Here is a 26,696-nt window from a genome sequence, read left to right as displayed (position 1 = left end):
TATGGGATAGATAATAGATAGATATACTGTAGAGATAGAGGATATATAGATAGATTATGGGATAGATAACACAGGTCAACAAAAAAAATTTTTTTTTCTGGTGTCCAAAATATTTTAATGAATTTGGGGTATTTTTGGGGTGCTGATTCTGAATATGCTATCAGTTTTGCCAGATTGGCTCAAGTTTTTGAGATTTTTGGTATCTTATTTATAGCACTTGTTGGTAAATGCGACGCATCATCTCATTAATTTCTTTGGATTAGTACTTGAACTGAGCAGTTCTCAATATAGTTTTGTGTTAATTAGTGTTCTAAAAGTTTGTTCATAGCTTGATTTTTGCACTAACTTTATGTTGTTGTCTGTTTTCCAGTGAAAAGCATGAACTCATCAAGAAGAAGTTGTCTTAACGATCCAGACTCATTCTGTTACATTTGTGGTGAATACACACTGCCAAAACATAGAAGAAACATAACAGACTTCGTAAAAAAAGTGTATTTTGCCTATTTTGGGGTTATGCTTGGGGACCAAGACAAGTTTTGGGCACCACACATAGTGTGCAAAGCATGTATCGAATTATTACGAAAATGGAGCAAAGGACAAAGAAAAAGCTTCAAATTTGGTGTTCCAATGGTGTGGAGAGAGCCAAAAAATCATCATGATGACTGTTATTTCTGTGCAGTGCAAGTGCAAGGATTCAATAAGCATAAGAAACGAAAATGGGAGTAACATGGAATCTGCAAGAAGGCCTGTCCCTCATTGTGAAGATGTGCCTGTACCTGTGTTTACCATAAATAACAGTCATCATGATGATTTTTTGGCTCTCTCCACACCATTGGAACACCACATTTGAAGCTTTTTCTTTGTCCTTTGCTCCATTTTCGTAATAATTCGATACATGCTTTGCACACTATGTCTTGGTCCCCAAGCATAACCCCAAAATAGGCAAAATACACTTTTTTTACGAAGTCTGTTATGTTTCTTCTATGTTTTGGCAGTGTGTATTCACCACAAATGTAACAGAATGAGTCTGGATCGTTAAGACAACTTCTTCTTGATGAGTTCATGCTTTTCACTGGAAAACAGACAACAACATAAAGTTAGTGCAAAAATCAAGCTATGAACACACTTTTAGAACACTAATTAACACAAAACTATATTGAGAACTGCTCAGTTCAAGTACTAATCCAAAGAAATTAATGAGATGATGCGTCGCATTTACCAACAAGTGCTATAAATAAGATACCAAAAATCTCAAAAACTTGAGCCAATCTGGCAAAACTGATGACATATTCAGAATCAGCACCCCAAAAATACCCTAAATTCGATGAAATATCTTTGGCACCAAAAATGCTGTTGACCAGTGTAATAGATATACTGTAGCGATAGAGGCTATATAGATAGATTATGGGATAGATAGATGATAATATACTGTAGCGATAGAGGCTATATAGATAGATTATGGGATAGATAGATGATAATAGATATACAGTATAGATAGAGGATATATAGATTATGGGATAGATAATAGATCTGTGTATACGTGGCAGGGTAAAAACAGTCATACGGATAAAAAATGGTCAATTTCCCCCCCAAACCCCCAATTTCCCCCCATCGCACAGTGCACTGTGGCTCTCCTGTAGGCAGTGTGACTGGCTGTGTGCACCAGTGGGACCCGGTCCCCACAGAGGAGGGACATCCAGGGACAGCTCCCATTCACTGACAGCAAGCGGCGCTCCTGAGGGCTGGCGCTCCGCCACATGTGCTCGCCCCAGTGACAGCCTGCAGGGGAGTAACCTGAGCCGGGCTTGGAATGCCCTGAATGCGGATGTGGCCCCTCAGGTGCTGGCAGAGCCGCTGCCCCCCGGGCGCTGTGTGCGGGACCCGCCGTGCCAGGCTCCACATAATGCCGCCCTCTGTTCTGTGCGCTAATCTTTTCTGTCCGTTGTTTTTAATCCTGACCTCCAGGAACACAAGGGGTTAAGTCTCTCCGTGCTCCCCTCCTTGTTTACGGCAGCCCGGCAGTAGCCACGCCCAGTATTCACACCTTCTGATTTCTATTGGTTGATAGAGATTGCGGCAATTCTTATTGGTTGGGCTGCAGCAGCGGCGGCGCCCGGTGATTGGCTGCTGGACTCTGTGTTTGTGTGGGACGGCTATTTTACCTTTTGCCTCTACCAACATGGCCGCTGCTGCGGTGCGGCTTCTGCTTGCGGCCGCATTAGGGGTAACAAGAGCGGCCTCGCTGGTAGGTGAGGCCGGGGACCAGGCCCAGGTGGTCGGACTGCGACTGGAAGATGGAAGTGGCGTGTCTATGAGTGGAGGTGTAGTTAGGGCTCGTCCTGGGTCACTTTTCCGCCTCCGGCTCTATGGCTCAGGGTTACGGAATGATACCTGGCCTTGGTTGTCCATTGGGGCCCCCGAGGGCCCGGGCTGCGCCCCTGCAGCTGCCGGCCCCGTCCACTTGCTGGAGGAGTTCGTGGTGTGCGGGCAGCACTCCGGCCTGGTCACTGTGCGGGTGCAGGACGGGGTCAGAGGGGGGAAGGGGCTCCTGTACAACCTGTGTGTCCGGCAGGGGGCAGCCTGGAGCCTGTACCCCGGGGGGGACACTGTGATCACTGTGGCGGAGGACGAGGAGGAGAAGCCGCCCTGGGTGAGGGCCGAGCAGCAGTGTGCCCGCTTCTCGCCCACCTCTAGGCTCCAGGGCGCGCTCTTCTCCCAGAGCGGCTACCTGGACGTGTGGCTGCTGGCCGTACTCATAGTTGTCTGCGTCCTGCTCTCCGGCCTGCTCCGGGGGCTACAACTGAGCACCCTCATTCTTGAACCCCCAGAACTTGGCATCCTGAAGGACTGGGGCTCCCCCTCGGAAAGATCCGGAGCCACCCGCCTGGATTATCTCCGCACTCGGTGGGGAGGCTACACGCTCATCTCCCTTCTCGCCTTGTGCTGTATAACTAATGCCGCCGTGGCCGTCCTGCTGTACTATGCCATAGACTCCATAGCTGGCGCCATCTTTTCCGCAGCCGGACTGCTCTTGTTTGCTGGAGAGGCCTTGCCGGCTGCCATCACTGCTGTCTGGGGTCCTTGGTTGGCATCCAAGTGTCTGTGGCTCACCCACTTCTTTCTGCTGTTGCCCGTGCCCGTCTCATTTCCTCTATCCTGGGTCCTGGAGAAGGTCTTTGGGCAGGACCCGAGCTGCTGCCGCCTGAGACTGCGGATACTAGAACTGGCCCGGTGTGGAGACCCCTACAGTGAGCTGGTGCGGGACGAGTTCAGCAAGGGGGCGCTGAGGAACAGGACGGTGGAAGACATATTAACCCCTGTGAAAGACTGCTTCATGCTACCCGGCGATGCCCTGTTAGACTTCAACACCATGTCCAGCATCATGGAGAGCGGCTACACCCGTATCCCCGTGTATGAGAACGAGCAGTCCAACATTGTGGACATCCTCTACTTGAAAGATTTGGCTTTTGTGGACCCCGAAGATTGCACCCCTCTGAGCACCATTACACGTTTCTACAGTCACCCGGTCCACTTTGTCTTCAGTGACACCAAGCTGGACGCCGTGCTGGAGGAGTTCAAGAAGGGTGAGGGCTTCTGATTATGCCCAGGAAGGGTCTGTCTGCAAATATCCATGCCCGCTGTTAAAAGTTGAATAAAGCAGGGGAAGCTCTGCTAGATTTAGTAAGGGTCCACCATGGATCTTCTCAGGTTATTAAAGGGAATCTGTCACCCCCAGAATCGAAGGTGAGCTAAGCCCACCGGCATCAGGGGCTTATCTACAGCATTCTGGAATGCTGTAGATAAGCCCCCCGATGTATCCTGAAAGATGAGAAAAAGAGGTTAGATTATACTCACCCAGGGGCGGTCCCAGTACGATGGGCATCGCGGTCCGGTCCGGGGCCTCCCATCTTCTTACGATGACGTCCTCTTCTTGTCTTCCCTGTTGAGGGCAGAGCAAAGTACTGCAGTGTGCAGGTGCTGGGCCTCTCTGACCTTTCCCTGCACACTGCAGTACTTTGCTCGGCCCTCAACAAGGCAGACAAAGTACGCCTGCGCCGGAGCCACAGCGTGAAGACAAGAAGAGGATGTCATCGTAAGAAGATGGGAGGCCCTTTGGGCATAATAACACGACTTACAAACAGGGCTGTGGAGTTGGTGTCATGGAAATTGAGGAGTCGGAGGTTTGGCTTACCAACTCCACAGCCTTGCTTACAAGTGTCGGCATCATCACTATACATACTTAACGCATGTGTGCGGCTTCTTTCCCTCATTGCATTGATCCTCTGCTGCTGGCTTCGGAGAGGCGCATGCTCATGACTGTAAGTCTTCTGCACTTCCGCTCATGTGCAGCGCGCCTTTCTGAAGCCGACACCAGAGGATCAATGCAATGAGGGAAAGAAGCCGCCCACATGCGCAAGGTGAGCTTAGCGGTAGCGATGATGCTGGCGCTCATAAGTTAGGTTATTACGCCAAAAGGGCCGACTGGGGACACTAATGCCTCATCGACTAGTCAAAGCCCTCATTTACATATCATAAATGGACTTTAGAAACACTCTCTGAACATCTGTATGTGTGTAAGGTAATACAGGGACTGTAAGGCTTCTTTTACACATACCGGGTTTTTTCGCGGCCCGTCATTGCGGGCCTTTTTTATGGGCCGTATTGCCGCAATTTTCAAGGTCTGCCGCAATAATGCACCGCAAAAACCTTGTGGATCGCCGTTTTCCACATTCCCAATACTATAGCAAAAGTATTGGGTTAAAAAAATGGTGTTCCGCAAAACCGGAATTGGCGCACTGCAAAAACAACCTTCCGTTGTTTTTGCTGTCCCATTGATTTTGAATGGGGGCCGTGTACGTAAGCTGTGAAAAAGATCGAGCAGGCTCGATTTTTTTTTTTTTATACGGCGCACCGTGAAATTATTGCGGCCCCATAGAAATCTATTGGGGCCGCAAAATTACGGCAAGTGTAAAAGAAGCCTTAGGCATGGGATTTACATATGTAGACACAACAGCTGGGACCTGATGGGTTCCATTTAATTCAGTCCCTTGACCAGCATCATTGCCTTGTGTATCGGGTCACGGCAGAATTTCCAACCCATGAGGCAGACATACTGTCTTGGACAAACCAGACTCCAAATCTAATTCGGAACTTGGTGCACTAAATTTAGTGGTTGGTGACATCAGGGCCTTGTGTCTGGGGTCACAGCAGCATTTTGGGGCAGACCCGCTGTCTTTGATGCAGGCGTCACTGGTCTGGATTCAGACCGCAGTCAGCCAGTAGTGAAATTTAGATGTGGGGGATAATGTAAAATGAATTGGGGCAGAATATGCTTAAAGTCTGCATAGTAGGGGGATGTCAGGAGACCCAGTACGTGAGTCTTGGAGTGGTCTCCATGCAGTAATAGTCTAGGCACTGTTAAGGGGCATTTATAAGGCAGGATCATCAGTAACGAGTTTCGTTAACTCTCGTTTCATGATTATCTTGCCATGTAAACAGGCTGCAGATCGGTTGATGAATGAGCAAAACACCCTTAAATCAAGTGAAATGATCTTTTGCGCAGCACAAAAAAAAGAATAATCACTCTCGGTGGTGCATCGTTCTGTGTAAAGAGGACTCACACTCCTGAAAACTATGGCAGCCAATGTGAACTGAGGGATCTAGTATACTGCTTCAGTCTGCCTGTGTAAACAGGTATTCAAACCACCACCGATCGGTGAAAGTTGGTCGTATCGTGCTGCCAGTTTGTCCATGGAAAAGGATCTTAAGTGACATGAAGTCTTGTTCCTTTCTGAAAATCTCCTAGATAATCATGTCCTGTTGTTTTGTGTTCATACCATGTTTTCCCAGGCAAGTCCCACATGGCCATTGTACAGAAGGTGAACAACGAAGGAGAAGGAGACCCCTTCTATGAGGTGATGGGTCTGGTAACTTTGGAAGACGTTATCGAAGAAATAATAAAATCCGAGATACTGGATGAGTCGGAAGACTGCAGTAAGGAGCGAGGCTGTAGGGGGGCTGGTGGAAATGGTCACATGCAGAGGGGGCAGTGGATCTGGGATTGCCATCTTCTAATATCAACTAATCGAGGCCCACGGTAAATGTGGACCCTCATGGCAGCAGCGGTGGTTATGTTCCCCGGTCAGTGTGTTGTCCATGCTGGTCTGAACCCGACCTGCTGTGCACGGCATGATCGCCTAGTATTGATCTGGTGATGTGGATGCTAAACCCTGGTCCAGCGCCCACGTCAGACCGACGCGGGGGTCTAATAATCACAAGAGACGCCAAGGAAGTGCGCATTACCTTGGTCCAACTGTCGCAGACTATCAGCATTGACATCCGACCTGCCAATCTTTTTGCAAGTGTCTTCTTATAACTTGTATCATCAGAGTGTATGATATTGGTGCTCCTCTGTAATCCTGTGATACAGGTGTTATATAGCGTGGGTCGGGTAGAGATCGGTCGCGCTCCCACATTACTGACGTGACTATGCTTCGTTCAGTTTACCAATGCGTGCAGGAGCTGCCTGTACATTGCATACAAAACCTGAAAACCGGGGATACAATGAAAAACCGCTCAAAAGGCAGAGAGGCTTAACATCGGAATAAATGGGGAGAGCCTTTCAAACAATTTTTTTCCCCTTTGTTTTGTAGCAAATCCACTTCTGAAAAAATTCCATTTAAACCCAGCAGTAGAGAGCTGCAGGGCAGGGTGAGGGCAATGGTTGCCATTTAGTCGCCCAGCATTTTCCAGGGATGCAAGTTTTTGTGTGGGAGAAAACTTGTACATGTTGGAAAACCATATAATCACAGGCAGAATATGCCTACTCTGTGCAGATGCTCCTCTTGGTAACATTGAACCCAGGACCCCAGCGCTGCGAGGATTGCCACCATGGCATACTTACCATACTTCTTTCTGTGCCCCACTGCGTAAGAAAGCATGGTGAACTACACTTTCCTATACTGGGGCTTGTTGAGCCATACTGGCACCGCGTAGACCTGAAGGACACCTTTTTTGCTGCAAAGGAATCATGGATAAGTTTTGTGTGTCCGATAGTAACTGTCTTGCCACATAACGCCAAATGTATGCCAAAAAGAAATGTAATTGTGTCCTCTTGATTCATCTCCCAGAAAACACATTCTTTGCATAGAATATATTCTGCTGCCGGCAAGTTGTCCCCTTGCTTGGTGTGAGATAACCACGCACGTCCTTCATGTTTATAGTAAAGATGGCACACCTTCCATGTGTAAGGCCAGCTCTGTAAAGGTGAAGTGACCTGTCTGGTGTGATCACTAATGATGATAAACCAAGTGATGGTCACAAGAGCAAACGTTTGGTATCAACCTTCCTTTGTAGAGCAGAATGTGAAGAAAAAACGTCCCCGAGTGCAGCCTATGGCCATGCCTCGTGGTGGGGAAGACCTGTCGTTCTTCAAGACCGCAGACACCGAACAGAAAGTCAAGCTGTCACCCCAACTCTTACTGGCGACGCAGCGCTTCTTGTCGCAAGGTAATTTTTTTTTTTTTTCTTAATTTTCTTCCCTAGGAATGTTCCTCTTGACACTTGCATTGTGGTGCCTCACAATCCTGAATACAACATTTCTGACAGACACTTCAATGTGAAGAAGCAGCTTTGACGCGTCTTCTTGTGAGGAGGTCTTTAAGGTTTAGCCTTTTTCTGAGTTGCATCTCGTCTTCGAAAACGTTGCTTAGAATAGATCGTTAGTGTTTGCTGTACGATGTAAGAGAAAGGATCAAAGGGTACACGATAGAGGGGAGTAAATGGGTAAATATCAGGTTGTCCAATTTGGTCCTCAGTGGCAGCCGAATCGGGGCAGTGTAAAGTTCTGCGCTGACTAATAATTATTATTATTTATTTATATAGCACCATTGATTCCATGGTGCTGTGCATGAGAAGGGGTTACATACAAGTTACAGATATCACTTACAGTAAACAAACTAACAATGACAGACTGATACAGAGGGGCGAGGACCCTGCCCTTGCGGGCTTACATTCTACAGGATTATGGGGAAGGAGACAGTAGGTTGGGGGTTGCAGGAGCTCCGGTGTTGGTGAGGCAGTAGCTTCGGTAGTGATGAGGAGGCAGGGGGGTCAGTGCAGGCTGTAGGCTTTCCTGAAGAGATGAGTTTTCAGGTTCCGTCTGAAGGATTCGAATGTGGTTGATAGTCGGACGTGTTGGGGTAGAGAGTTCCAGAGGATGGGTGATATTCGGGAGAAGTCTTGGAGGCGATTGGATGAGGAGCGAATAAGTGTGGAGGAGAGAAGGAGGTCTTGGGAGGACCGGAGATTACGTGAGGGAAGATATCGGGAGATTAGTTCAGAGATATATGGAGGAGACAGGTTATGGATGGCTTTGTAGGTCAGTATTAGTAATTTGAACTGGATATGCTGAGGGAATGGGAGCCAATGAAGAGATTTGCAGAGGGGGGAAGTGGAGGAGTAACGAGGAGAGAGATGGATTAGTCGGGCAGCAGAGTTAAGGATGGACTGGAGAGGTGCAAGGGTGTTAGCAGGGAGGCCGCAGAAAAGGATGTTGCAGTAGTCAAGGCGGGAGATGATGAGGGCATGCATAAGCATTTTAGTAGATTAAAGGTTGAGGAAAGGACGGATTCTGGAGATATTTTTGAGCTGGAGGCGACAGGAGGTGGAAAGAGCTTGGATGTGTGGTTTGAAGGACAGGGCAGAGTCGTAGGTTACTCCGAGGCAGCGGACTTCTGGTACGGGGAAAGCATTATGTCATTGATTGCGATAGATAGGTCAGGTAAGGAAGATCTGTGGGATGGAGGAAAGATGAGTTCAGATTTGTCCACATTGAGTTTGAGGAAGCGAGAGGAGAAGGAGGATATGGCTGATAGACACTCTGGGATTCTGGACAGCAGAGCGGTGACGTCTGGGCCAGAGAGGCAGATCTGAGTGTCATCAGCATATAGGTGGTACTGGAATCCATGAGACTTTGAGTTGTCCCAAGCCAAGTGTATAGATTGAGAAGAGTAGGGGTCCTAGAACAGAGCCTTGGGGGACTCCAACAGAGAGAGGGTGGGATGAGGAGGTAGTGTGGGAGTGGGAGACGCTGAATGTGCGGTTGGAAAGGTACGAGGCGATCCAGGATAGGGCGAGGTCTTTGATGCCAAAGGAGGAGAGGATCTGTAGTAGGAGGCAGTGGTCAACTGTGTCGAAAGCAGAGGACAGGTCTAGAAGGAGGAGTACAGAGTATTGTCCAGTAGCTTTGGCTGTCCGTAGGTCGTTAGTAATTTTGGTTAGGGCTGTCTCAGTTGAGTGATGGGGGCGGAAACCAGATTGTAGATTGTCGAACAACAAGTTAAGGTACCTTCACACGAAACGACTTTACAACGAGAACGACAACGATCCGTGACGTTGCAGCGTCCTGGATAGCGATCTCGTTGTGTTTGACACGCAGCAGCGATCTGGATCCTGCTGTGATATCGCTGGTCGGAGCTAGAAGTCCAGAACTTTATTTGGTCGTCAGATCGGCGTGTATCGTCGTGTTTGACAGCAAAAGCAACGATGCCAGCAATGTTAAACATGGAGCTAACGACCTGTGAGAACGATAAGTGCGTCACCGCTACGTCACAGGATCGCTCCTGCGTCGTTCTGGAGCTGGTGTGTTTGACATCTCTACAGCGATGTAAACAGCGACGCTGCAGCGATCAGATCGTTGTCGTTCTCGTTGTAGAGTCGTTTCGTGTGAAGGTACCTTTAGATGAGAGGTGGGAGGAAAGTTCAGCGTGGACGTGCTGCTCCAGGAGTTTGGAAGCGAATGGGAGCAGCGATATTGGTCGATAGCTGGACATAGCAGTTGGATCGAGGGTTGGCTTTTTAAGGATAGGTGTGATTGCGGCATGTTTGAACGCAGAAGGGAAGGTGCCAGAAGTTAGTGATAGGTTGAACAGGTGGGTTAGGGATGGGATAAGTGTGGTGCTGAGGTTGGGGAGGCGGTGGGATGGGATGTGGTCGAGCGCACAGGTGGTGAGGTGCGATTTGGAGAGGAGACAATTAAGCCCCCCTTCAGTGATATTGGATAGGGAGGTTATGGGGTTTGGGCATTGGTCTGGTATACAAAGGGGTTGTGGTGGACTAATCTCCTCCCTTCCTTTTTGCTAGTGTGGTTGTAAAAAGCACAGAGCAGAAAACCACTAAATCTGAGCTGACTTGTTCTCGTTGCTAGAAGTGGAGCTGTTCAGCACCTCCCGAGTGTCAGAAAAGGTCCTCTTGCACTTATTGAAGCTTCCAGGGGTCACCCAAGAGGTGAAGTTTGACGACAGTGACCGCCTTGCCTCTGAACACTACCTGTACCTGCGAAGCCAGCCCGTGGACTACTTTATTCTCATTCTGCAGGTGAGTGTGGAAGAAACGGGATTCATGGAGGCTTACCTTCAACTCTAGTTATCTGACTTGGTGTATTTGACTTTCAGGGCAGAGTACAGGTGGAAATTGGAAAAGAAGGCCTTCGGTTTGAGAATGGGGCATTTACATACTTTGGAGTGGCTGCACTGAGCCCCTGCCTAGTAGGTAAGAACATCATATCCAACAGTCCCAGATGACACGGATATGAATCTATACCTGTAGACACAGGACCTATTCTTACTGTAGTATAATTTTTTTGTTAGGTCACCAAACTCCTACCAATAGTCAAGACCAAAGCGAGTCTGCAGATTCTGGCTTCTACTGTCCAGACTATTCTGTCAGAGCCTTATCAGACCTTCAGATAATCAAGGTGAGGAACAAACCTCTTAAAAACACAAGCACAGTGCTTTAACACAGGAGTGGCATCACTAACCCAGGTTACCTGCCCCTAGTAATAAGCTTTACCACCTGCTGTCTTCAGCTCTTCCCAGTGTCACGCCGATCCCCATCCACCATGTTTTGATTGCAACTTCTGACTGAGCAGAAGTCAGAGGTAACGGTCACAAGCTCTCATTGGAAGAGCACGCTCACATGAGCGACTAAATCAGACGAGTGCAATCCGATAAAAAAAATCGGATTGCACTTGGACTAGTGTTACTCTATGGGGCACTGCACACGTGCGATTATTTTCTAATGCTGGGTTGGCATGAGAAAACAATTGCAGCATGCTACTAATGGCTGTGAGAATCTGATCGCTCTCACCCATTCAAGTTTATGGTGCATGGGAAACATCGCACTGCACTTGGATGTCACTTGACTGCAGTGCGATTGCCGCAGACATCGGCAATGGAGGAGATGGAGAAATTCTTTTCTTTGTCTCCTCTGCACCTGTGCTATCATTTTGTCATGCGAGAGGATCGGAGCACTGACACTCGGCTCACTTTTGCAGTAGAGAGAGAGCTGATGGTCATTAGCATATCACATCTGATGCCATATGCTAGCGTGACCCCGACCTTAGTCTGACAGTCTCGTTCTTACATTCAGTGGTGACTTCTCGATCGCTCAGCACAGCGGTGGGAGCTAGTAATCCACCTGTCCCGTGAATTCGGCAAAAAATCTATGATCCAATGATGACCCTTCATCCATAGTGATCTGTAAGGTGGAAGCGTCACTAATGCTTTCCGTAGCGTCGGGCGTCCTTGGGCTCTGGTGGGATAACAAAGGTATGGCGCCAGTGCGGGATAACAAAGGTATGGCGCCAGTGCGGGATAACAAAGGTATGGCGCCAGTGCGGGATAACAAAGGTATGGCGCCAGTGCGGGATAACAAAGGTATGGCGCCAATGTTCTGCTGAACGTCTAACACATGGGTCGCCATTACTCAGGTCTCCCGGCTGCAGTACCTGAACGCTCTCCGGACCTCACACTCGCACTTCAGTGCTCAGTCTCCCGACAGCATAGAACTGAGGATATTTCCGACCAGCCAGACTCAGCTGCTGAATGACAAGAACGCCGGCACAGGTATGGCAAATAGCAAAAATGGAATGTGTTATATTATGGGACTTCCAGTCATAATATTGTGAAGCCTCTTGGAGGTGGCCATGCAGATTTGCTTTAAAAATTGTCATTTTTTGGGGAGGATTCATCTTCAAGAAAGAAGGCCTACTTGTATATTATACAAATCTGTCACAAGAAATGTTGTTTGGATAAGAGGGGGGTCTTTTTGAGTGGTTTTGCTATGCTTTTAGGCTGTATAGTGAACTGACGTCACGCGCTCACACTTCCTTGCAAAGTTTTCATTCTTTCCAAGGTTTTTTTTTTTTTTTTTTTTTTTTTCCTCTATCTAAAAAATGGAAAATCGTAAAGGCACACAGCCAAATCAGGTTAGTACTATAGTCAGCTGTGGCTGCCGTTTAATGATATGGAATTCAGCTGTGTGCATGATCTTTGGTCCTTTCATGGGAAATGCATGGTTTTGTGTTTTTTTTTGGTTTTTTTTTAAAGGGAATCTGTCAGCAGATTTTTGCTATGTAGTCCAATAACATGATGTTGGGACCAAGGCCCTGATTCCAGCGATGTGTCACTTACTGGGCTGCTTACTGCAGTTTTGATAAAATCCTTATTTTTCTCTGCTGTAGATGTAGTAGTGCTCACTCAGAATGCTGAGCTGTATATGACCCCGCCCACAGCACTGATTGGCAGCTTCCTGTGTACACTGTCAGAAAGTTGCCAATTGGGGGAGGAGTTAAACAGATTAGCTGAACTGCTGTGCACGTGAGACCTAGTCCTGCAGTGATAATCTCCTGCTAATAAAACATTGATTGTATTGAAACTACAGCAAGCTGCTAAGTAAGCGACACCTCTCTGTAATCAGGGTCGCTGATTAATCTGCTCTCAAAATAAATAGCAGAAACCTGCTCACAGATTCTGTTAAACGCCTTCTCAAATACCAGATGGTGCACGTTGGTGCCCCTACACAACCTAATGCCCGAGTACCAATGGGTTAATGTGGTGACTGAGTACCTACTAAAGGCCTGTGTCGCTGTCATCCTATGAAGGCCAGGATTGACGTTTTTAATGGACTGTATACAGCAGTTTCATTTTTTACTTGTGTAGCGCTATCATCAATATATATCAACCCCAAAATGGTACAAATAGCAACGGCAGCTCGACATTTACAAAAACAAGCTTTCACTCAGCTCTATCAATAAAAAAAATAAAGTCCCAGGTCTCAAAACAGCCACTTTTTTTTTTTTTTTTTTGCACAAATTTCTGAATTTCTTTAGACCACTAAAACATAAAAAAAAAAACCTGCATACATGTTTGGTATCACTGTAATTGTGCCGACATTGAGGTTCATGTTAACAGGTCGTTTTTTTTTTGTTTTTTTTTTCCTTGCACAATGAACACCATTAAAACAAAATCCAAAACACAAATGTGGAAACTTATTTAAATATATGTATCTGCAGTGTGAATGACTTGCCAAGTTTCAGTACATTTCGTGGTAAAGTCCGTGCTGTCAAAACTACAACTCGTCCTACGAAAGAACAAGTCCTCAAACTGCTGCGTTAACAGGAAAAAATAAAAAGTTTATGGCTTTTAGAAAACGGAGGCTAAAACCTGGCTCTGTCATGAAGGGGTTCCGGTAATGTTGTCGCTCGCTGCCCCGCAGCCCCCGGAGTGTGTGATTATGAGAACTTTAGCACCAGAGGGATTTGTCGCCCCGGAAAGTGCTCTGCCACCGGGGTCACACGAGGTTTAATTATTCTGAATTATTACGGCCAAATTTTTCACTTAAGATCCACAAGTGACTGGGGGATGACATGTCCTCATTCTACAAGGTCTTCTCCAACTTCCCTTCCTGCCTCAGTATGTAGTTTGTGGGGGTCCCCGGTGAGGACCATGTATCGTGCCCCTGGTCTCATCATTGTTCTTCTTTGTAACCCTGTCTATTTCCAGCACTCGTTTTCAGCACTCCACTTATGGGCACAATAGAGAGTGTCAGCTAATAGCTGGTAACGCAGAGGTAACTATATATCTGTGTGTGTTGTGCTCTTGTTGATCAGTGCACCCATCGTCTTCCTCCGCTTGCTGCACCATCTCGCCTGCACATTGAGTGAGTTAAAGGGAATCTATCATGGGATTTTTTTTTTCTTAAACTTCTCCATGATTTTACCCAGTGTTTCATTCCAGTCTTTTCGGTATTTGTTCTGAAGATGCAGATAATTAAATGTTATTACCTACAGCACGCTGGCCGACTGCATCAGGTTCTTTTCCTGTATTTGATCTGACTCAGTCATTTAAAGGGAACCTGTCACCAGGTTTCCCCAATATACACTACGGCCACCACCTTTCAATGCCTTTTTTTTACAGTATTCTAGCAGGACGTATACAAGTCCCACGTGCCCTCTACAAAATTACATTCTTCCCACCTTGCCGGTCCAATGGGCGTCTTGCTCCGGCTTGTCCTCTCACCCTGCTTCGTGTGGATGACTGTCCTCTTTCTAGCTCCTGTGCAGGCATAAGTCGCTCTGCCCCTGCCAAAAGTACCGTAATGCACGTGCCCTCGGAGAGGCCCAAGGACGCCGATGACCTAGAAGTAAAGGTGGTGCATGCTCATTACAGTGCTTAAGAGTGGTGTACGCCTGCACAGGAGCGCGATTGGGGGCACTGGATGAGGTAGGACGCGTCATCTACATGGAAGGAGGACTGACTGTAAGGGCAGCGGAGACACTGAACCAAGACTAGTGACGCCGACCGCCTTCCCACTGTATGGGAAGATTAGAAAAAAATTGATGTAGAGGACTCGTGGGACTTGTATATATCCTGCTAGAATGCTGTAAAGAGGCATTAAAGATGGTGGCTGTAGTTTAAAAGGAACGCTGTGGTTACTGGGTTTCAGAAAAACTATCCCCAGATGCAGGGTTTTTTGGTAAAAAAATAGTAATAATCCTGCCTAATATGCAGCCCCCAGGTTCAGCTCTGTCTGTCTGCAGCGCTGACATCCCGTCCGCACCGCTGCTCCTAAGCACTGAGCTCAGATTGGCCGCAGCGTTGTCGACGAAAAGTCAGAGCTACAGATAAACAGAACCCAGGGCAGGGGTACAGACTGAATGCTGGCACCAGGGTGGTGCGTAAAGCACAGGTTGTTTTTCTAAAGCTGGAAAACCACTTTAGAAGAAGAAATGTAAATCAGTATTAAATGCTTGATTGGAAAATGAAGCCATAAGCCGGACAGACTGAAGCCAGAAATGATGGAGTAAATACACGCGGCCTGTATGTTTTCCTGAGTGATAGATTCCCTTTCCACATTGCTGTTTGCTGTGCTCTATCCCACGCCTATAGCCATCAGGACAATGATTTCTTCTGCGTCACATATTTTATCTGACAATGTCTATGAAATTGCATGAGAACCCAGTGGGGAACAGACCCCAAGCCCCCGCATTCAGATCACTATTAGAGGGGAAGACAAAATAAAAGCTTCCATCTCTATACAGTGCTTGGCATAAATGAGTAAAACCCAATAGATTTGGCAGGAAACTGTCAATTTTGGAAATCGTTGTTCTGTTCAGTGAGACATTAAGTTTTACTTTTTCAAAAGGGGGTGTACTAATTTTTGGTGAGCATTAGAAAGGTGAAAATAGTAGTGGCCTTGTATGAAAGAAAAGCTAGTTTTCTTTGTTCTAGCAGAGAACTAGTTTCCCATTGTAATCTCCTGTCTCTAGAAACCCCTACCTGGGCTAGCGGCCACCTGCGGCTGTAGACTACGCGGCTTCTCGCCAGTATGTTGCAGGGCTTCTGTTAGCTTGTCAGGCGCCTTTGACTCCGGTATTGGAAAGTACTACACAGCTGGATCCCTGCAAGGAGATCTCGTAGATTACAAAAAATCTCCACATGGGCATCGCACTAAACTGATCTTTTGCGCCAGAGCATTACCGCCATTAGTTTTGGGAACATAAAGTTTCATTCCAAGGCTCTTCTAGAGCAGTTTTACTTGATATCAGAGGTATGGTTACACAGACTGACAACTCCTCTGTACGCAGCTGTTAACACAGGATCTAGGAATCACAAAAGGTGATGTCACAGATGACCCTGCAGCCCCTGAATTCAGAAGAATTTTTTCACACGCTCATTAGATGCTTCAGTGCAAACTACAGTGTCCATGTCTGCTCATTGCAGCAAGTGCACATTTCCTGAAAAATACAGGATGTTTTAGTTTAAAAAGACCAAGTGTATAATTGCTGAAAATTCTCATCTATAATTGCCAAAAAAATTACAAATTAAATTTTAAAGGGGTTGTGCGGCCTTATGGTACTATGTGACTGTGCGCTGAGAATTCTCCACTGCCAGAAGTGGGCGGTCATGTGATCGCAAGTATGTGCATACTCCCGGCCATATTCCAACTAGACTTACCAGTTTTGCTCAATATACTTGCATTGAATGAGGCCGTCACACGTCTGGTCGGAATGTGACATGTTTTCAGATCACATGCTAGTGGTCACATGACTGTTTTCCCAGCGCCATACAGTGCACGTGCTGTGAAGATGCACAGGTCTGTAGACCCTGAGGGCCTGTAGACTTGTACCCCCTAGGCCAGACAACCCCTTTAATCTAAACAAAAATTTCTATAAGTTGGATTTTGATGATTCCTTTTAAAGGGAACCTGTCACCACGTTTTTGGAAGATGGGATAAAAATAGCGTTAAATAGGGGCAGAGGTGGGCGTTACATTAGTGTGTGTGTTATGCGTTTATTACCCACCTAAGTTGCCGAAATAACTTTGCAAAGTCTCCGTTTTCGCCTGTCAATCAGGCTGGTCAGGTCACATGGGCGTGGTGTCTTCACCCAGATTTGGCGTAGTTTTCCGTTGGTGGCGTAGTGGTGTGCGCATGCCCAAAGTCCGGAATCCTCTTCCAGGGGATTTAAAATAGCGCGGTGTTCGTTATTGCATTGGTGATCGGTGGGCGCGGCCATCTTCCTTTGGCCGCGCGTGCGCAGAAGCGGCGCTCTGCTGGCCGCGGCTTCAGGAAAATGGCCGCGGGATGCCGCGCGTGCGCAGATGGATATCGCGGCGGCCATTTTCCTGAAGCCGCGGCCAGCAGAGCGCCGCTTCTGCGCACGCGCGGCCAAAGGAAGATGGCCGCGCCCACCGATCACCAATGCAATAACGAACACCGCGCTATTTTAAATCCCCTGGAAGAGGATTCCGGACTTTGGGCATGCGCACACCACTACGCCACCAACGGAAAACTACGCCAAATCTGGGGGAAGACAACGCCCATGCGACCTGACCAGCCTGATTGACAGGCGAAAACGGAGACTTTGCAAAGTTATTTCGGCAACTTAGGTGGGTAATAAACGCATAACACACACACTAATGTAACGCCCACCTCTGCCCCTATTTAACGCTATTTTTATCCCATCTTCCAAAAACGTGGTGACAGGTTCCCTTTAAAGCGACATGAAAAGTAATGAAATGATAAATCTGTCTGAGAATCCATTGCTCACAGCGCTCGGGTGCCACTTCTGCTCTCTGGGTCACGCTGGGTCTGCAGAATATCGCTGCTGCTCTTTGCCACATTCATCCGCTTTATGGCACATTGATTTGCACAATAGGAAAACAAAGTGTCGTTGTCTTCTGCCTGATGTTCTCCGCAGCATTTACCACGGATAAAGACCCCTTTGTCAGGTAGGTTCCAATACTCCCTGCACCAGAAGAGGAGCGGTGTGATGGGTAACAATGGACGCAGTGTGACCGGCTGTCTGGCTGCAGATCACCATTTTTCCTCTTGAAACATGAGAAAATCACATTGTGGAGCCTGAATCACCGTGGCAGAGCAAGCAGCCAGTTTACTATGGATGTGGATGATTTACAAGTTCTGCTTTCTTAGAAATCTGGCTACAGCTATGTTGCTTTTCTCTTTTTCTGCTAAACTGACCACAAGATGATTTGCAGATATGATACACTAAATATCTCCAAGTATAGGGGGTGGTCTCATCTTCTAAAATAGGTGCATGTAAAGCCAATTAACATTGTAATTTGCCGCCTCTTTAAAAAAAAAAAAAAAAAAAAAACCTTCCCGTTCTCAATAAGTTTAGTGCTTGTTCCAGGGGTGGCCGGTTCCTACGCAAGAAACGCAGTTCCAAGCAGTTTATGGTTTGCATGCTCTGCTCTGATGCCGTCTTCTGTCCCCCAGTGCACCTCTGACTCTGCATCAGCAGCAGAGCGCACTGCCTGGACTATGACAGGTCAGGCCAGCAGCATGACCGATGCATCATCAGGTGCGCACCGCCTCCTAGCAAGCATCGGGGCAGGGGAGCAGTGTGCTCCTGAAAATGCATAAAACAATATTTAATATAAAAGTATCTTCTGCTCATTTACCAAGAAAAAGTTTTATATAGGTGAAGAAAAGTTACACCCTGAGCTCATAACAAACAAAAATAATCAGTTGTAGAATTTGTATACACAGGATTATTAACAAAATCATTTTATTTATTCCATATTTTATGTGGTAAAGTTACTACATACCGTAGATGACATTTTTGGCTCTAGCGTTTCCTCACTTTATAGGAACTGTCAGTGCAGAATAACTGTTCACACCAAGTCCAGGCGCTCGGTGCACTATGCGGGGCCAAACATTTAAGGTCACCGTCTCACCTGCTTGTTTTCCCCCTCTATCTCCACCTCTCTTCTTTGTTAGATACAATTTAGTGACGAAATCTGCATTTGAAGTTTGGGTGTAATAACCTTTCGGTGCATAGGGATGAGACCGCGGGTGGGGTCTTCGGCTCTGCCCCGGCCCTTTCACGTCCCTGTGATGTCTGCATGAACCTCCTTTTTTAAGGCTTGCACAGGTTCATCTTCTGGCAGTTTTCAGTAAAATGGCAGCACTTACGCATATTGAGATGATTGAGCCGACAACTGAATTTGCGCATCCGGCGCCATTTTACTTAAGAATCTGTAAGCGCTGCCTGCGGGAAGGATGATGCCCCTGTGAACGTCAAAAATCAAGCATATACAGACACCAGAGGCAGATGGAGAGGCCGGGGCAGAGCCGAAGACCCTACCCACAGTCCCGCCACCATGCTCCAAAAAGGTTATTACAACTAGGATGCGGATTTCTTCACTACTGAATCTGTATAACAGCGCCATGCTTTTACTTTAACATGCAAAATCACGGTGACCGCATCTCTCTAAGGACGTAAAGCAAAATCGGTACTTGTGATGAGACCACCAAGTGACTGAGAGTACATCATGCTGCTCGGTCATCAATTTCATACATAGGAATGCCCCTGTAACGTTCCCGTTTCTGTGGATCCTCATGGCTCACTGGTTGCACTGTCCCTCAGTGAGTCATGTGTGCTGCCCGCATCTTCCACCGTGTGTGTGGTCAATGTTCACTTTATCTGTTCAGCACTTGAACTGACAACACGTTCCTGACTTTTTCGGGTCCATTGAGATTTTGGGGTGACTGCATCAAGAATTTACATTTCAGTATTTGCAAATCTTCTCCTCTGTGTGACATGAATGTTTTTACAAGAAGCCGCCGGACATGGAGCCACATGATAACTATATTTTTGACCTTCCAGAAACCAAGAAGGAAGTAAAGAATGATGCTGGGATGCAGCGGCGGGCGGAGGAGAAGTCCCCCTGACCACCCTTACCTCACCCGAGAAGCCTGGCATCAAACATGACCAGAACCTCCTCACTGGAGTGGACAGTATCTTACCGATGCCATTTCAATGTGCCATTTTCTACAATGACCAGTACTGTGTGAATTAAGGTGGTGGATTTCCCTGGCAGGTCACAGGGCCACATCTCTGCAGACATTTCCTGTAGCGCCTCCGTCCTCAGAACAGTGTGTACATAGTGTTACAGCAGCGCTGCTGCCATGGCTCCTGGAGAGGGAGCGCCTGAAGCTCGTGAAGGTGTAGTACTACTTTATAGGATCTATACATAGATATGCTATATGTTTATTTTGTATTCAGGGGCCGGGGCTGGAAATTGGAAGCATTTATGACTATGAAAACAATTTATCCTCCTGACCTGTGGTGTGTGATAACTACATGTAAACATCTTCTGTGACCCTACCTGTACATCAGGCAGGTTGTGATGCAGATTTGCCCTGTATTTTATCCTATTCATTGCAATGTGGATCAGTTATACACCTAGCCTCAGAAATAAGTATATATTCACCAAGGGGTCTGTCTGCTGACACCACCACTGATCCCGAGAAAGTTCCCTGTTGTGATAAGTGCACATTGCATCTATGCACCTCGCCTTCAATATACACAGGGAGTTTTTCCCAAAATACTTCTAGGTGACTATTTATGAGATGGAGGCTAAAATTATGTTCTTTTGGCCTCCATATTCCAGTGCACCATTTGCTTTCCTCCACGGGAAAGAGCAGTAGACTGATTTCCTGGACAGGGGCCACTACATCAAACTTCTAGCATACGTTTATTTACAGTAGGATCCTGTAATGGACAGATGGAAACTGGGGAAGGCGGCGATTGCTATTTTAATGCACTTACCCTACACCTCTAGAAAGGTTTACGGCGGACACATGTATATGTTTATTCCCTAAAACTTTCTAGATGTGTAGGATAAGTGAACTAAAATACCAATCGCCGCCTGCCCCCGTTTCCAGCGCTGCTCCGATCCTCTTCTAAGGCTAGGTTCAGATTGCGTTAGTGCAATCCGTTTAGCGCGAGCGCTAGCGGATTGCGCTAACACAATGTCTTTTTCGGGGCCGCGTTAACGTCCCCGCTCTCGCAGATCCCCGATCTGCGAGAGCGGGGAACGGACCTCTGGCGCGCCGCGGACGCTGCAAGCAGCGTCCGAGGCGCGCTACAAAAGACCGGCACATCGCTAGCGCGTGCCGAAAATGACACGCGCTAGCAATGCGCTCTAACATTGCCGGCAATGGGAGCGCTAACGGACGCGGTGCACGGCGTTAATTTCGCCGTGCAACGCTGTCCGTTAGCGCTATCCCATTAACGCAATGGGAACCTAGCCTTAGTGGTGTGACCTCAGTTCCCACCTGCCGGATCACACTGGAGTTTGTGTGTGAACCAGAAGTCACTTTTACAATTTAGGTCTATGGAGCGTCAGAATCGGGCTCCATAGATTTTCATTTCGCACACAAGCACCAGTGTGATTCAGCGAGTGGAATCAGTGATAAAGTGATACAAATCAGAAGAGGATGGGAGTGGCACTGGGAACTGGGGAAGACGGCAATTGTTTATTTTAATGCACTTACACTCAGGGCTGTGGAGTCTGAGCCCATTTTGGTGGAGTCAGACTCATGGAAATTGAAGAGTCGGAGGTTTGGCTTACTGACTCCACAGCCCTGCTTATGCTACACATCTAGAAAGGTTGAGGGCAAAACATTTTTTCTGTAAGACCATGTGCACACGTTGCAGAAAGTGGTGCGGATTTTTCCAGACTGATTTTGGTAAATCGGCAGTGCGGATTTACCGCAATTTTTTTGGCGGATTTTGTGCAGATTCCCCCTGCGGTTTTATACCTGCCGATTCCTATTATACAGCAGGTGTAAACCACTGCGGAATCCGCACAAAGAATTGACATGCTGCAGAATAAACCGCTATATTTCTGCGCATTTTTTTCCGCAGCATGTGCACTGCGGATTTTGTTTTCCATAGGTTTACATGGTACTGTAAACTCATGGAAAACTGCTGCAAATCCACAGCGGCCAATCCGCAGCAAAATCCGCAACGTGTGCACATACCCTAAAGCTATGTTCCCACAATGAGCTTTTAGAGCTGCATATTTTTGCTGTGTCAGAAACACATTGTCTTACAGCTCCAGCAAATTGTTGGGACTTATGGAAATCTCAAAATCTCATGCACACGGTGCTTCTTTTTAATGCAGTGCAAACTGACCTACGGTGTGTGTTTCAAAGCCGCAGCATGTCAATTTAGTAAGTTTTCTATGCAAAATTTTCCCATATACCTACGTTAGGTGTGGAAATTCCGCAGATAAAAGACGCAAATGTGGTTTGAGTGCGTTTCCGAGACGTAAATACATTAAATCCACACCTAAGCAAGTCAAAGCATGACACCCCAACAAGAGAGAAAAACTGCAGTGTCAAAAACGCAGGGAATCTAATTTAAACAATGAGTTCTTGATGCAGAATTTCCGCACTTAGCAAAAGCTCATCGCGGGAACGTGGCCAAAGGCTGTGTGCACACGCTGCATTTTATCAGTGCAGATTTGTCCTTAAATCTGAAGGGTTGCCTGATGTCAGCAAAGTGAATGAGAATCATGAAGTCTCATGCACACATTGCTTACTTGTGACTTGCAGATTTATAGCTGCAGGATGGAATTCTTTCAGCGTTTTTGCTGCAGCTTTCAACCATACTCACGAGCAGGGGAAAAATCTGCAACATAATCACACCACATTCTTGCTCCGTGTTTTTCCTGCCAAGAGATGCAGACATTTCTGCAGCAAACACTTAGCGTGTGCACATACTCCTGTACTGTATAACTCCTGTGATGGTACATGAAGAAGTGCACGTGCTTAGAAACGCTTCAGTCACATAGGACTTTGTGCCCTTCCGCCATAATCAGTGGGGGTGGCAGTGGTCAGACCCCAGCGTGCATACATTTAGCATGCATCCTGTGGATAGCAGAGAAATGTTAGTAGGACAACGCTTTAACAGTTCCTCCTGAATGTGCTGTAGATTTTCCACCCGTCATCCATGTCTGCACACCCAAAAGGGATTTCTTTTTCATCCACTCTGCCCCACATCACGTAATGAGGACGTTCCTCCAGTCCCATCAGCCCACTGTGGTTGGAGAATGTTCTTGTCAGCAAAGCCAGCAGCCATATGGTGTAAGGAGATCTCTCCAAAGTCTTAAGAGGAAAACACATCAGCCATACTGGACGGCGCGAGGTCTGCGGCCGAGTGTCCTCTGCAGTCTTTTACATCCAAGAGCCCCTTACAGTGTTGTAGAAGGTAGAGGGTCAGCTCCCGGTGACCACCTTCTGCTGCCTGTCCAGGAAACAGAACACGTAAGTATATATGGACCCACCGCATCCTCAGGTTACAGCCCCAATAATCCCTGCCCCTAGTAATATACTTATCAGCCGCCATCTTCTGCTATTCCAGGCGCCACTTCGCCATCTTGTGATCTCAGCTCCTGACTGACCTAAGTCAGAGGTAGCGGTCACAATGTAGGTCTATGAGAGTCTCTATGAGAGTCTCCTTCTGGCGCTCAGACAATGTAGCTTTTAGAAGTATTCACTGCAGCAAATCCACAGGTCCAATACCAACCGAAGGGAAAAAAAATGGGTAAAACGTGGATTTACTCTGCGCTGCTGGATAACTGTACGATCAGCATAAAATGTGGTTTTATTCAACGCGTTTCAAAGTTCTAAGACTTCTCCATCAAGACGTGTGGTGTTTCCTGATGAAGAAGTCTTAGAACTTTGAAATGCGTTGAATAAAACCACATTTTATACTGATCGTACACCTGGACTTCCAGTTATTCAGCAGCGCAGAGCAAATCCACGTTTTACCCATTTTTTTTCCTTAGGTCTCAACTGGGAGAAGACGTCAGGAGCGGCGCTGAGAACAAGAGGATGGCAGCTGATAAGTATATTACTAGGGGCAGAGAACTTACATTAGTGGCACCACTTCATGGTGAGATAAAATGTAAAAAAAAAAACTCCGGAGTTTTGCCAGATCAGGCAAGTCACAGTACAGAAGTAAAAGATGGGGTATAAGCAAGGTCTCCTTCAGTGGTCTGTGATAATCGGTCCGATGTTGGATCGCAGGGCACGGACTGGCGGCACATATGACCTGAATGTTGCAGCTTCACATTTTTATTCAGCCATCATGTTCGGGTCAGGAGTAGTGCGGGCAGTCCGTGCCCTGCGATCCAACATCGGACATCTGAAAGAGCTCTAAACAAAAGTACAGAAGCGGTGTGAAGAGATTACCTTGTGCAGCACCGTCCTCCGGTCCGAGTCCGTCTTCATGGGGTCGGCCCCAGTCTCCAGTAATAGCTGCACTACCTGGATGTGTCCGCAGTATGCGGCCCGGTGCAGGGCTGTGCTGCCGCCATGTGTCTGGGCGTTACCGTCAGCGCCGCTCTTCAGCAGAAAGCTGCACACTGGTAAGTGACCATGTCGGCTGCTATAGTGCTACATGAAAAATAAAGCAAAAATGGCTAATGAAAGGCAAAGCTTACACTGTAAGTGGCGCCATGCAGTCAGGATGTCACGGTCCACAAAGAGGAGATAAGTGCCGAGACGTTCATGTGAAAGACACAGCCATATTCTTACCAAAGCTGAAAACTGCTCATAGGCGATGGCTCTGGGTGTCAGACCCCGCCGATATGATAAGTCATCAGTGGAGCGTGAATGCATTGCAGGACCGGTCCAGTCCACGTCAATATTCTATGGCCGCCGAATGGGAGAACTGCAGACCTGTGTACTGGTGGATAGCACTCACAAACGGCGGCCATTGAATACGGACGTTGGGCCTGGACCAGGGTCATCATAAGCTGGACTACTGTAAGTGATGGCAGGTCTGACGTAAAATACACAAGAAGGAATGAGGCCTAGAAGAAATGACACAACTAATACAGATCATCAGCCTCACCAGGGCCGTGTAGCCAAAGTTGTCCGGCAGGTTGGGATCTGTGCCCTTCTCGATAAATCGCTGGACTCTCATCAGGTCTCCATCCATCGCAGCCGCCCATATTCCTGGAATTATCAGACTGCAGATCAGAAGGTCAAACACCAAAATTTCCAGCAGCGCCATTATCATTGTAGATCACAGTATAAAAGGGAACTTGTCACCCCCAAAATCGAAGTTGAGCTAAGCCCACCGGCATTGGGGGCTTATCTACAGTATTCTGGAATGCTATAGATAAGCCCCGGGCCCCGATGTATCGTGAAAGATGAGAAAAAGACGTTAGATTATACTCACCTGGGGGTGCGGTCCGATCCGATGGGTGTTGCGGTCCAGTCCGGGGCCTCCCACCTTCTTACGATGACGTCCTCTTCTTGTCTTCACGCTGCAGCTCCAGCGCAGGCGTACTTTGTCTGCTTTGCTGAGGACAGAGAAAGTACTGCAGTGTGCAGGGAAAGGCCCAGCGCCTCCTCAACAGGGCAGACAAAGTACGCCTGCGCTGGAGCCACAGCGTGAAGACAAGAAGAGAACGTCATCGTAAGAAGGTGGGAGGCGCCGGACTGGACCGCAACACCCATCGGATCGGACCGCCCCTGGGTGAGTATAATCTAACCTCTTTTTCTCATCTTTCAGGTTACATCGGGGGCTTATCTACAGCATTACAGAATACTGTAGATAAGCCCCTGATGCTGGTGGGCTTAGCTCAACTTCGATTTTGGGGTGACAGGTTCCCTTTAAAGGGACTTTCTGGTGATAAATGGTCACCTCTCCACGGAGCTGATAACTACGAGGACTGTGCGGCACTGAAGATACAAATATGGCCACGCGCGGAGTTGGGTTTGGCTTTTTCCCCAGCACTGTAGACCTGGAGCGGTCTGGGACAGATCCATCAGCCGCTCCATTCACCTCCTGGCCACAGTCACCCATAGACTCTCATTACATCGGTCTTCAGTGTCGGCGATGAGCCGCCCTGTCGCTTCCATTCATCAACTTCATGATCAGCGCCCACACCCCAAATATATGACGGCTCTGTAGTAGAGACGAGGGAACGTGCCGGGATGAGGTGTTATCTGAGCATGCTTCGGTGCTAACCGAGTGTCGAAAAATATGTTCACGTCCCCGCGGCTGCAGGTCCCCCGCGCCTATGAGGCAGCCACATCACATGCAGGGATATCCTACAGTGGAACGGGGTCATTAAATACGAGCCCCGGACGGCCGGGGATGGAAATAACTAAATGGGCTACAACTGGTAGGGGTTAATATTTGGACTCCCTGCTTAACCTGTCCATGGGATTCTCAGAGGCTTTGCAGACTACAAGTACCAGCATGCTATTCATTTCCCAGTAAAATGGGAAAACCACAGGACCCCAGTGCGCTGTATAAGAGGTGCAGAGCCGTATAGGAGGCGCAGAGCCGTGTAAGAGGGGCAGAGCCGTATAAGAGGTGCAGAGCCGGCACAGTTACCTCTCTGGAAGTCCATCTCCTGCACCGACTCCCGCACTGCCGGAGTCGCCCCGGTGCAGCACACATCACACCCGCCGGGCCCCTTCCCCTCTGCGGGGTACGAGCAGCAGACATTACTGGGGTTCATGGCTCCTCTGGACACTGCAGCTCTAAGCCGCCATGTCTAACCTGCAGGAGCCGGGCCAGAGGGCAGCCAATCACAGCAGGAGGATTACAGCCAATCAAACGGCGAGTAAACACTTTTTCTCTGTAGCTGCATTACTTAAAAATAGCCAGCAGATGGCGAGCTTAGCATAGTCTAATTATATCTGCTCTATCAATGGCTCATTATTCTTAATTATTATTATTTATTTATTATGTTATTATTTATAGTCTATATATTATATTATATATTATATTTCTATATTCTTACTACTATTAGTATACGTATATATGATTATTGAGATATATTTATACATATATATTATGTTTCTATTATTTTGTTGCTACTGTTATACATATATATAATTATTGATATTTTACATATATATATATATATATCTATATATATATATATCTATATATATATATATATATATATATATATAAAAAACAGTAAAATATCAATAATTATATGTATAATAGTAGCAATAAAGTAATAGAAATATTATATATATACTGTGTGTGTGTGTGTATATATATA

At 47.2% G+C, this 26,696-nt stretch overlaps 2 protein-coding genes across 3 annotated transcripts; one reads left to right on the top strand and one right to left on the bottom strand.

Annotated features, from left to right (window-relative positions):
- The first annotated feature begins 2,079 nt into the window (after positions 1-2,079).
- Positions 2,080-19,930, top strand: CNNM3 (cyclin and CBS domain divalent metal cation transport mediator 3). 2 transcript variants are annotated; one of them, XM_077262884.1, is made up of 9 exons: positions 2,080-3,584; positions 5,851-5,994; positions 7,357-7,509; positions 10,208-10,377; positions 10,455-10,551; positions 10,650-10,756; positions 11,771-11,906; positions 13,845-13,911; positions 19,475-19,930. In XM_077262884.1, the coding sequence occupies exons 1-8, from the start codon at positions 2,180-2,182 to the stop codon at positions 13,892-13,894; spliced, it is 2,262 nt and encodes a 753-aa protein (XP_077118999.1). In that variant the 5' UTR covers positions 2,080-2,179; the 3' UTR covers positions 13,895-13,911; positions 19,475-19,930. The 2 variants fall into 2 exon arrangements, with proteins under 2 accessions (XP_077118999.1, XP_077118998.1); XM_077262883.1 differs by lacking the exon at positions 13,845-13,911.
- A 972-nt stretch (positions 19,931-20,902) lies between these two features.
- On the bottom strand, positions 20,903-26,289 carry ANKRD39 (ankyrin repeat domain 39). Its single transcript, XM_077262885.1, has 4 exons — positions 26,015-26,289; positions 24,518-24,621; positions 23,854-24,057; positions 20,903-22,903 (listed from the first exon to the last, which is right to left on the bottom strand). The coding sequence occupies exons 1-4, from the start codon at positions 26,139-26,141 to the stop codon at positions 22,766-22,768; spliced, it is 573 nt and encodes a 190-aa protein (XP_077119000.1). The 5' UTR covers positions 26,142-26,289; the 3' UTR covers positions 20,903-22,765.
- Between the last annotated feature and the right edge of the window lie 407 nt (positions 26,290-26,696).

This window comes from Ranitomeya variabilis, chromosome 5 (assembly GCF_051348905.1).
Source record: "Ranitomeya variabilis isolate aRanVar5 chromosome 5, aRanVar5.hap1, whole genome shotgun sequence".
NCBI classification, from domain to species: domain Eukaryota; kingdom Metazoa; phylum Chordata; class Amphibia; order Anura; family Dendrobatidae; genus Ranitomeya; species Ranitomeya variabilis.
This window is presented reverse-complemented; position numbering and strand designations above follow the sequence as displayed.

Excerpts from the sequence above, each read along its gene's own strand:
- CNNM3 (XM_077262883.1), top strand. The coding sequence starts at position 2,180 with ATGGCCGCTGCTGCGGTGCGGCTTCTGCTTGCGGCCGCATTAGGGGTA. Across the intron at positions 10,378-10,454 it reads ACTTTATTCTCATTCTGCAG|GGCAGAGTACAGGTGGAAAT; the intron begins GTGAGTGTGGAA and ends TTTGACTTTCAG. Across the intron at positions 11,907-19,474 it reads TGACAAGAACGCCGGCACAG|AAACCAAGAAGGAAGTAAAG; the intron begins GTATGGCAAATA and ends TTGACCTTCCAG.
- ANKRD39 (XM_077262885.1), bottom strand. The coding sequence starts at position 26,141 with ATGAACCCCAGTAATGTCTGCTGCTCGTACCCCGCAGAGGGGAAGGGG. Across the intron at positions 24,622-26,014 it reads GGAGATGGACTTCCAGAGAG|GAATATGGGCGGCTGCGATG; the intron begins GTAACTGTGCCG and ends TGATAATTCCAG. Across the intron at positions 22,904-23,853 it reads GGAGGACGGTGCTGCACAAG|GCAGCAGAAGGTGGTCACCG; the intron begins GTAATCTCTTCA and ends TTTCCTGGACAG.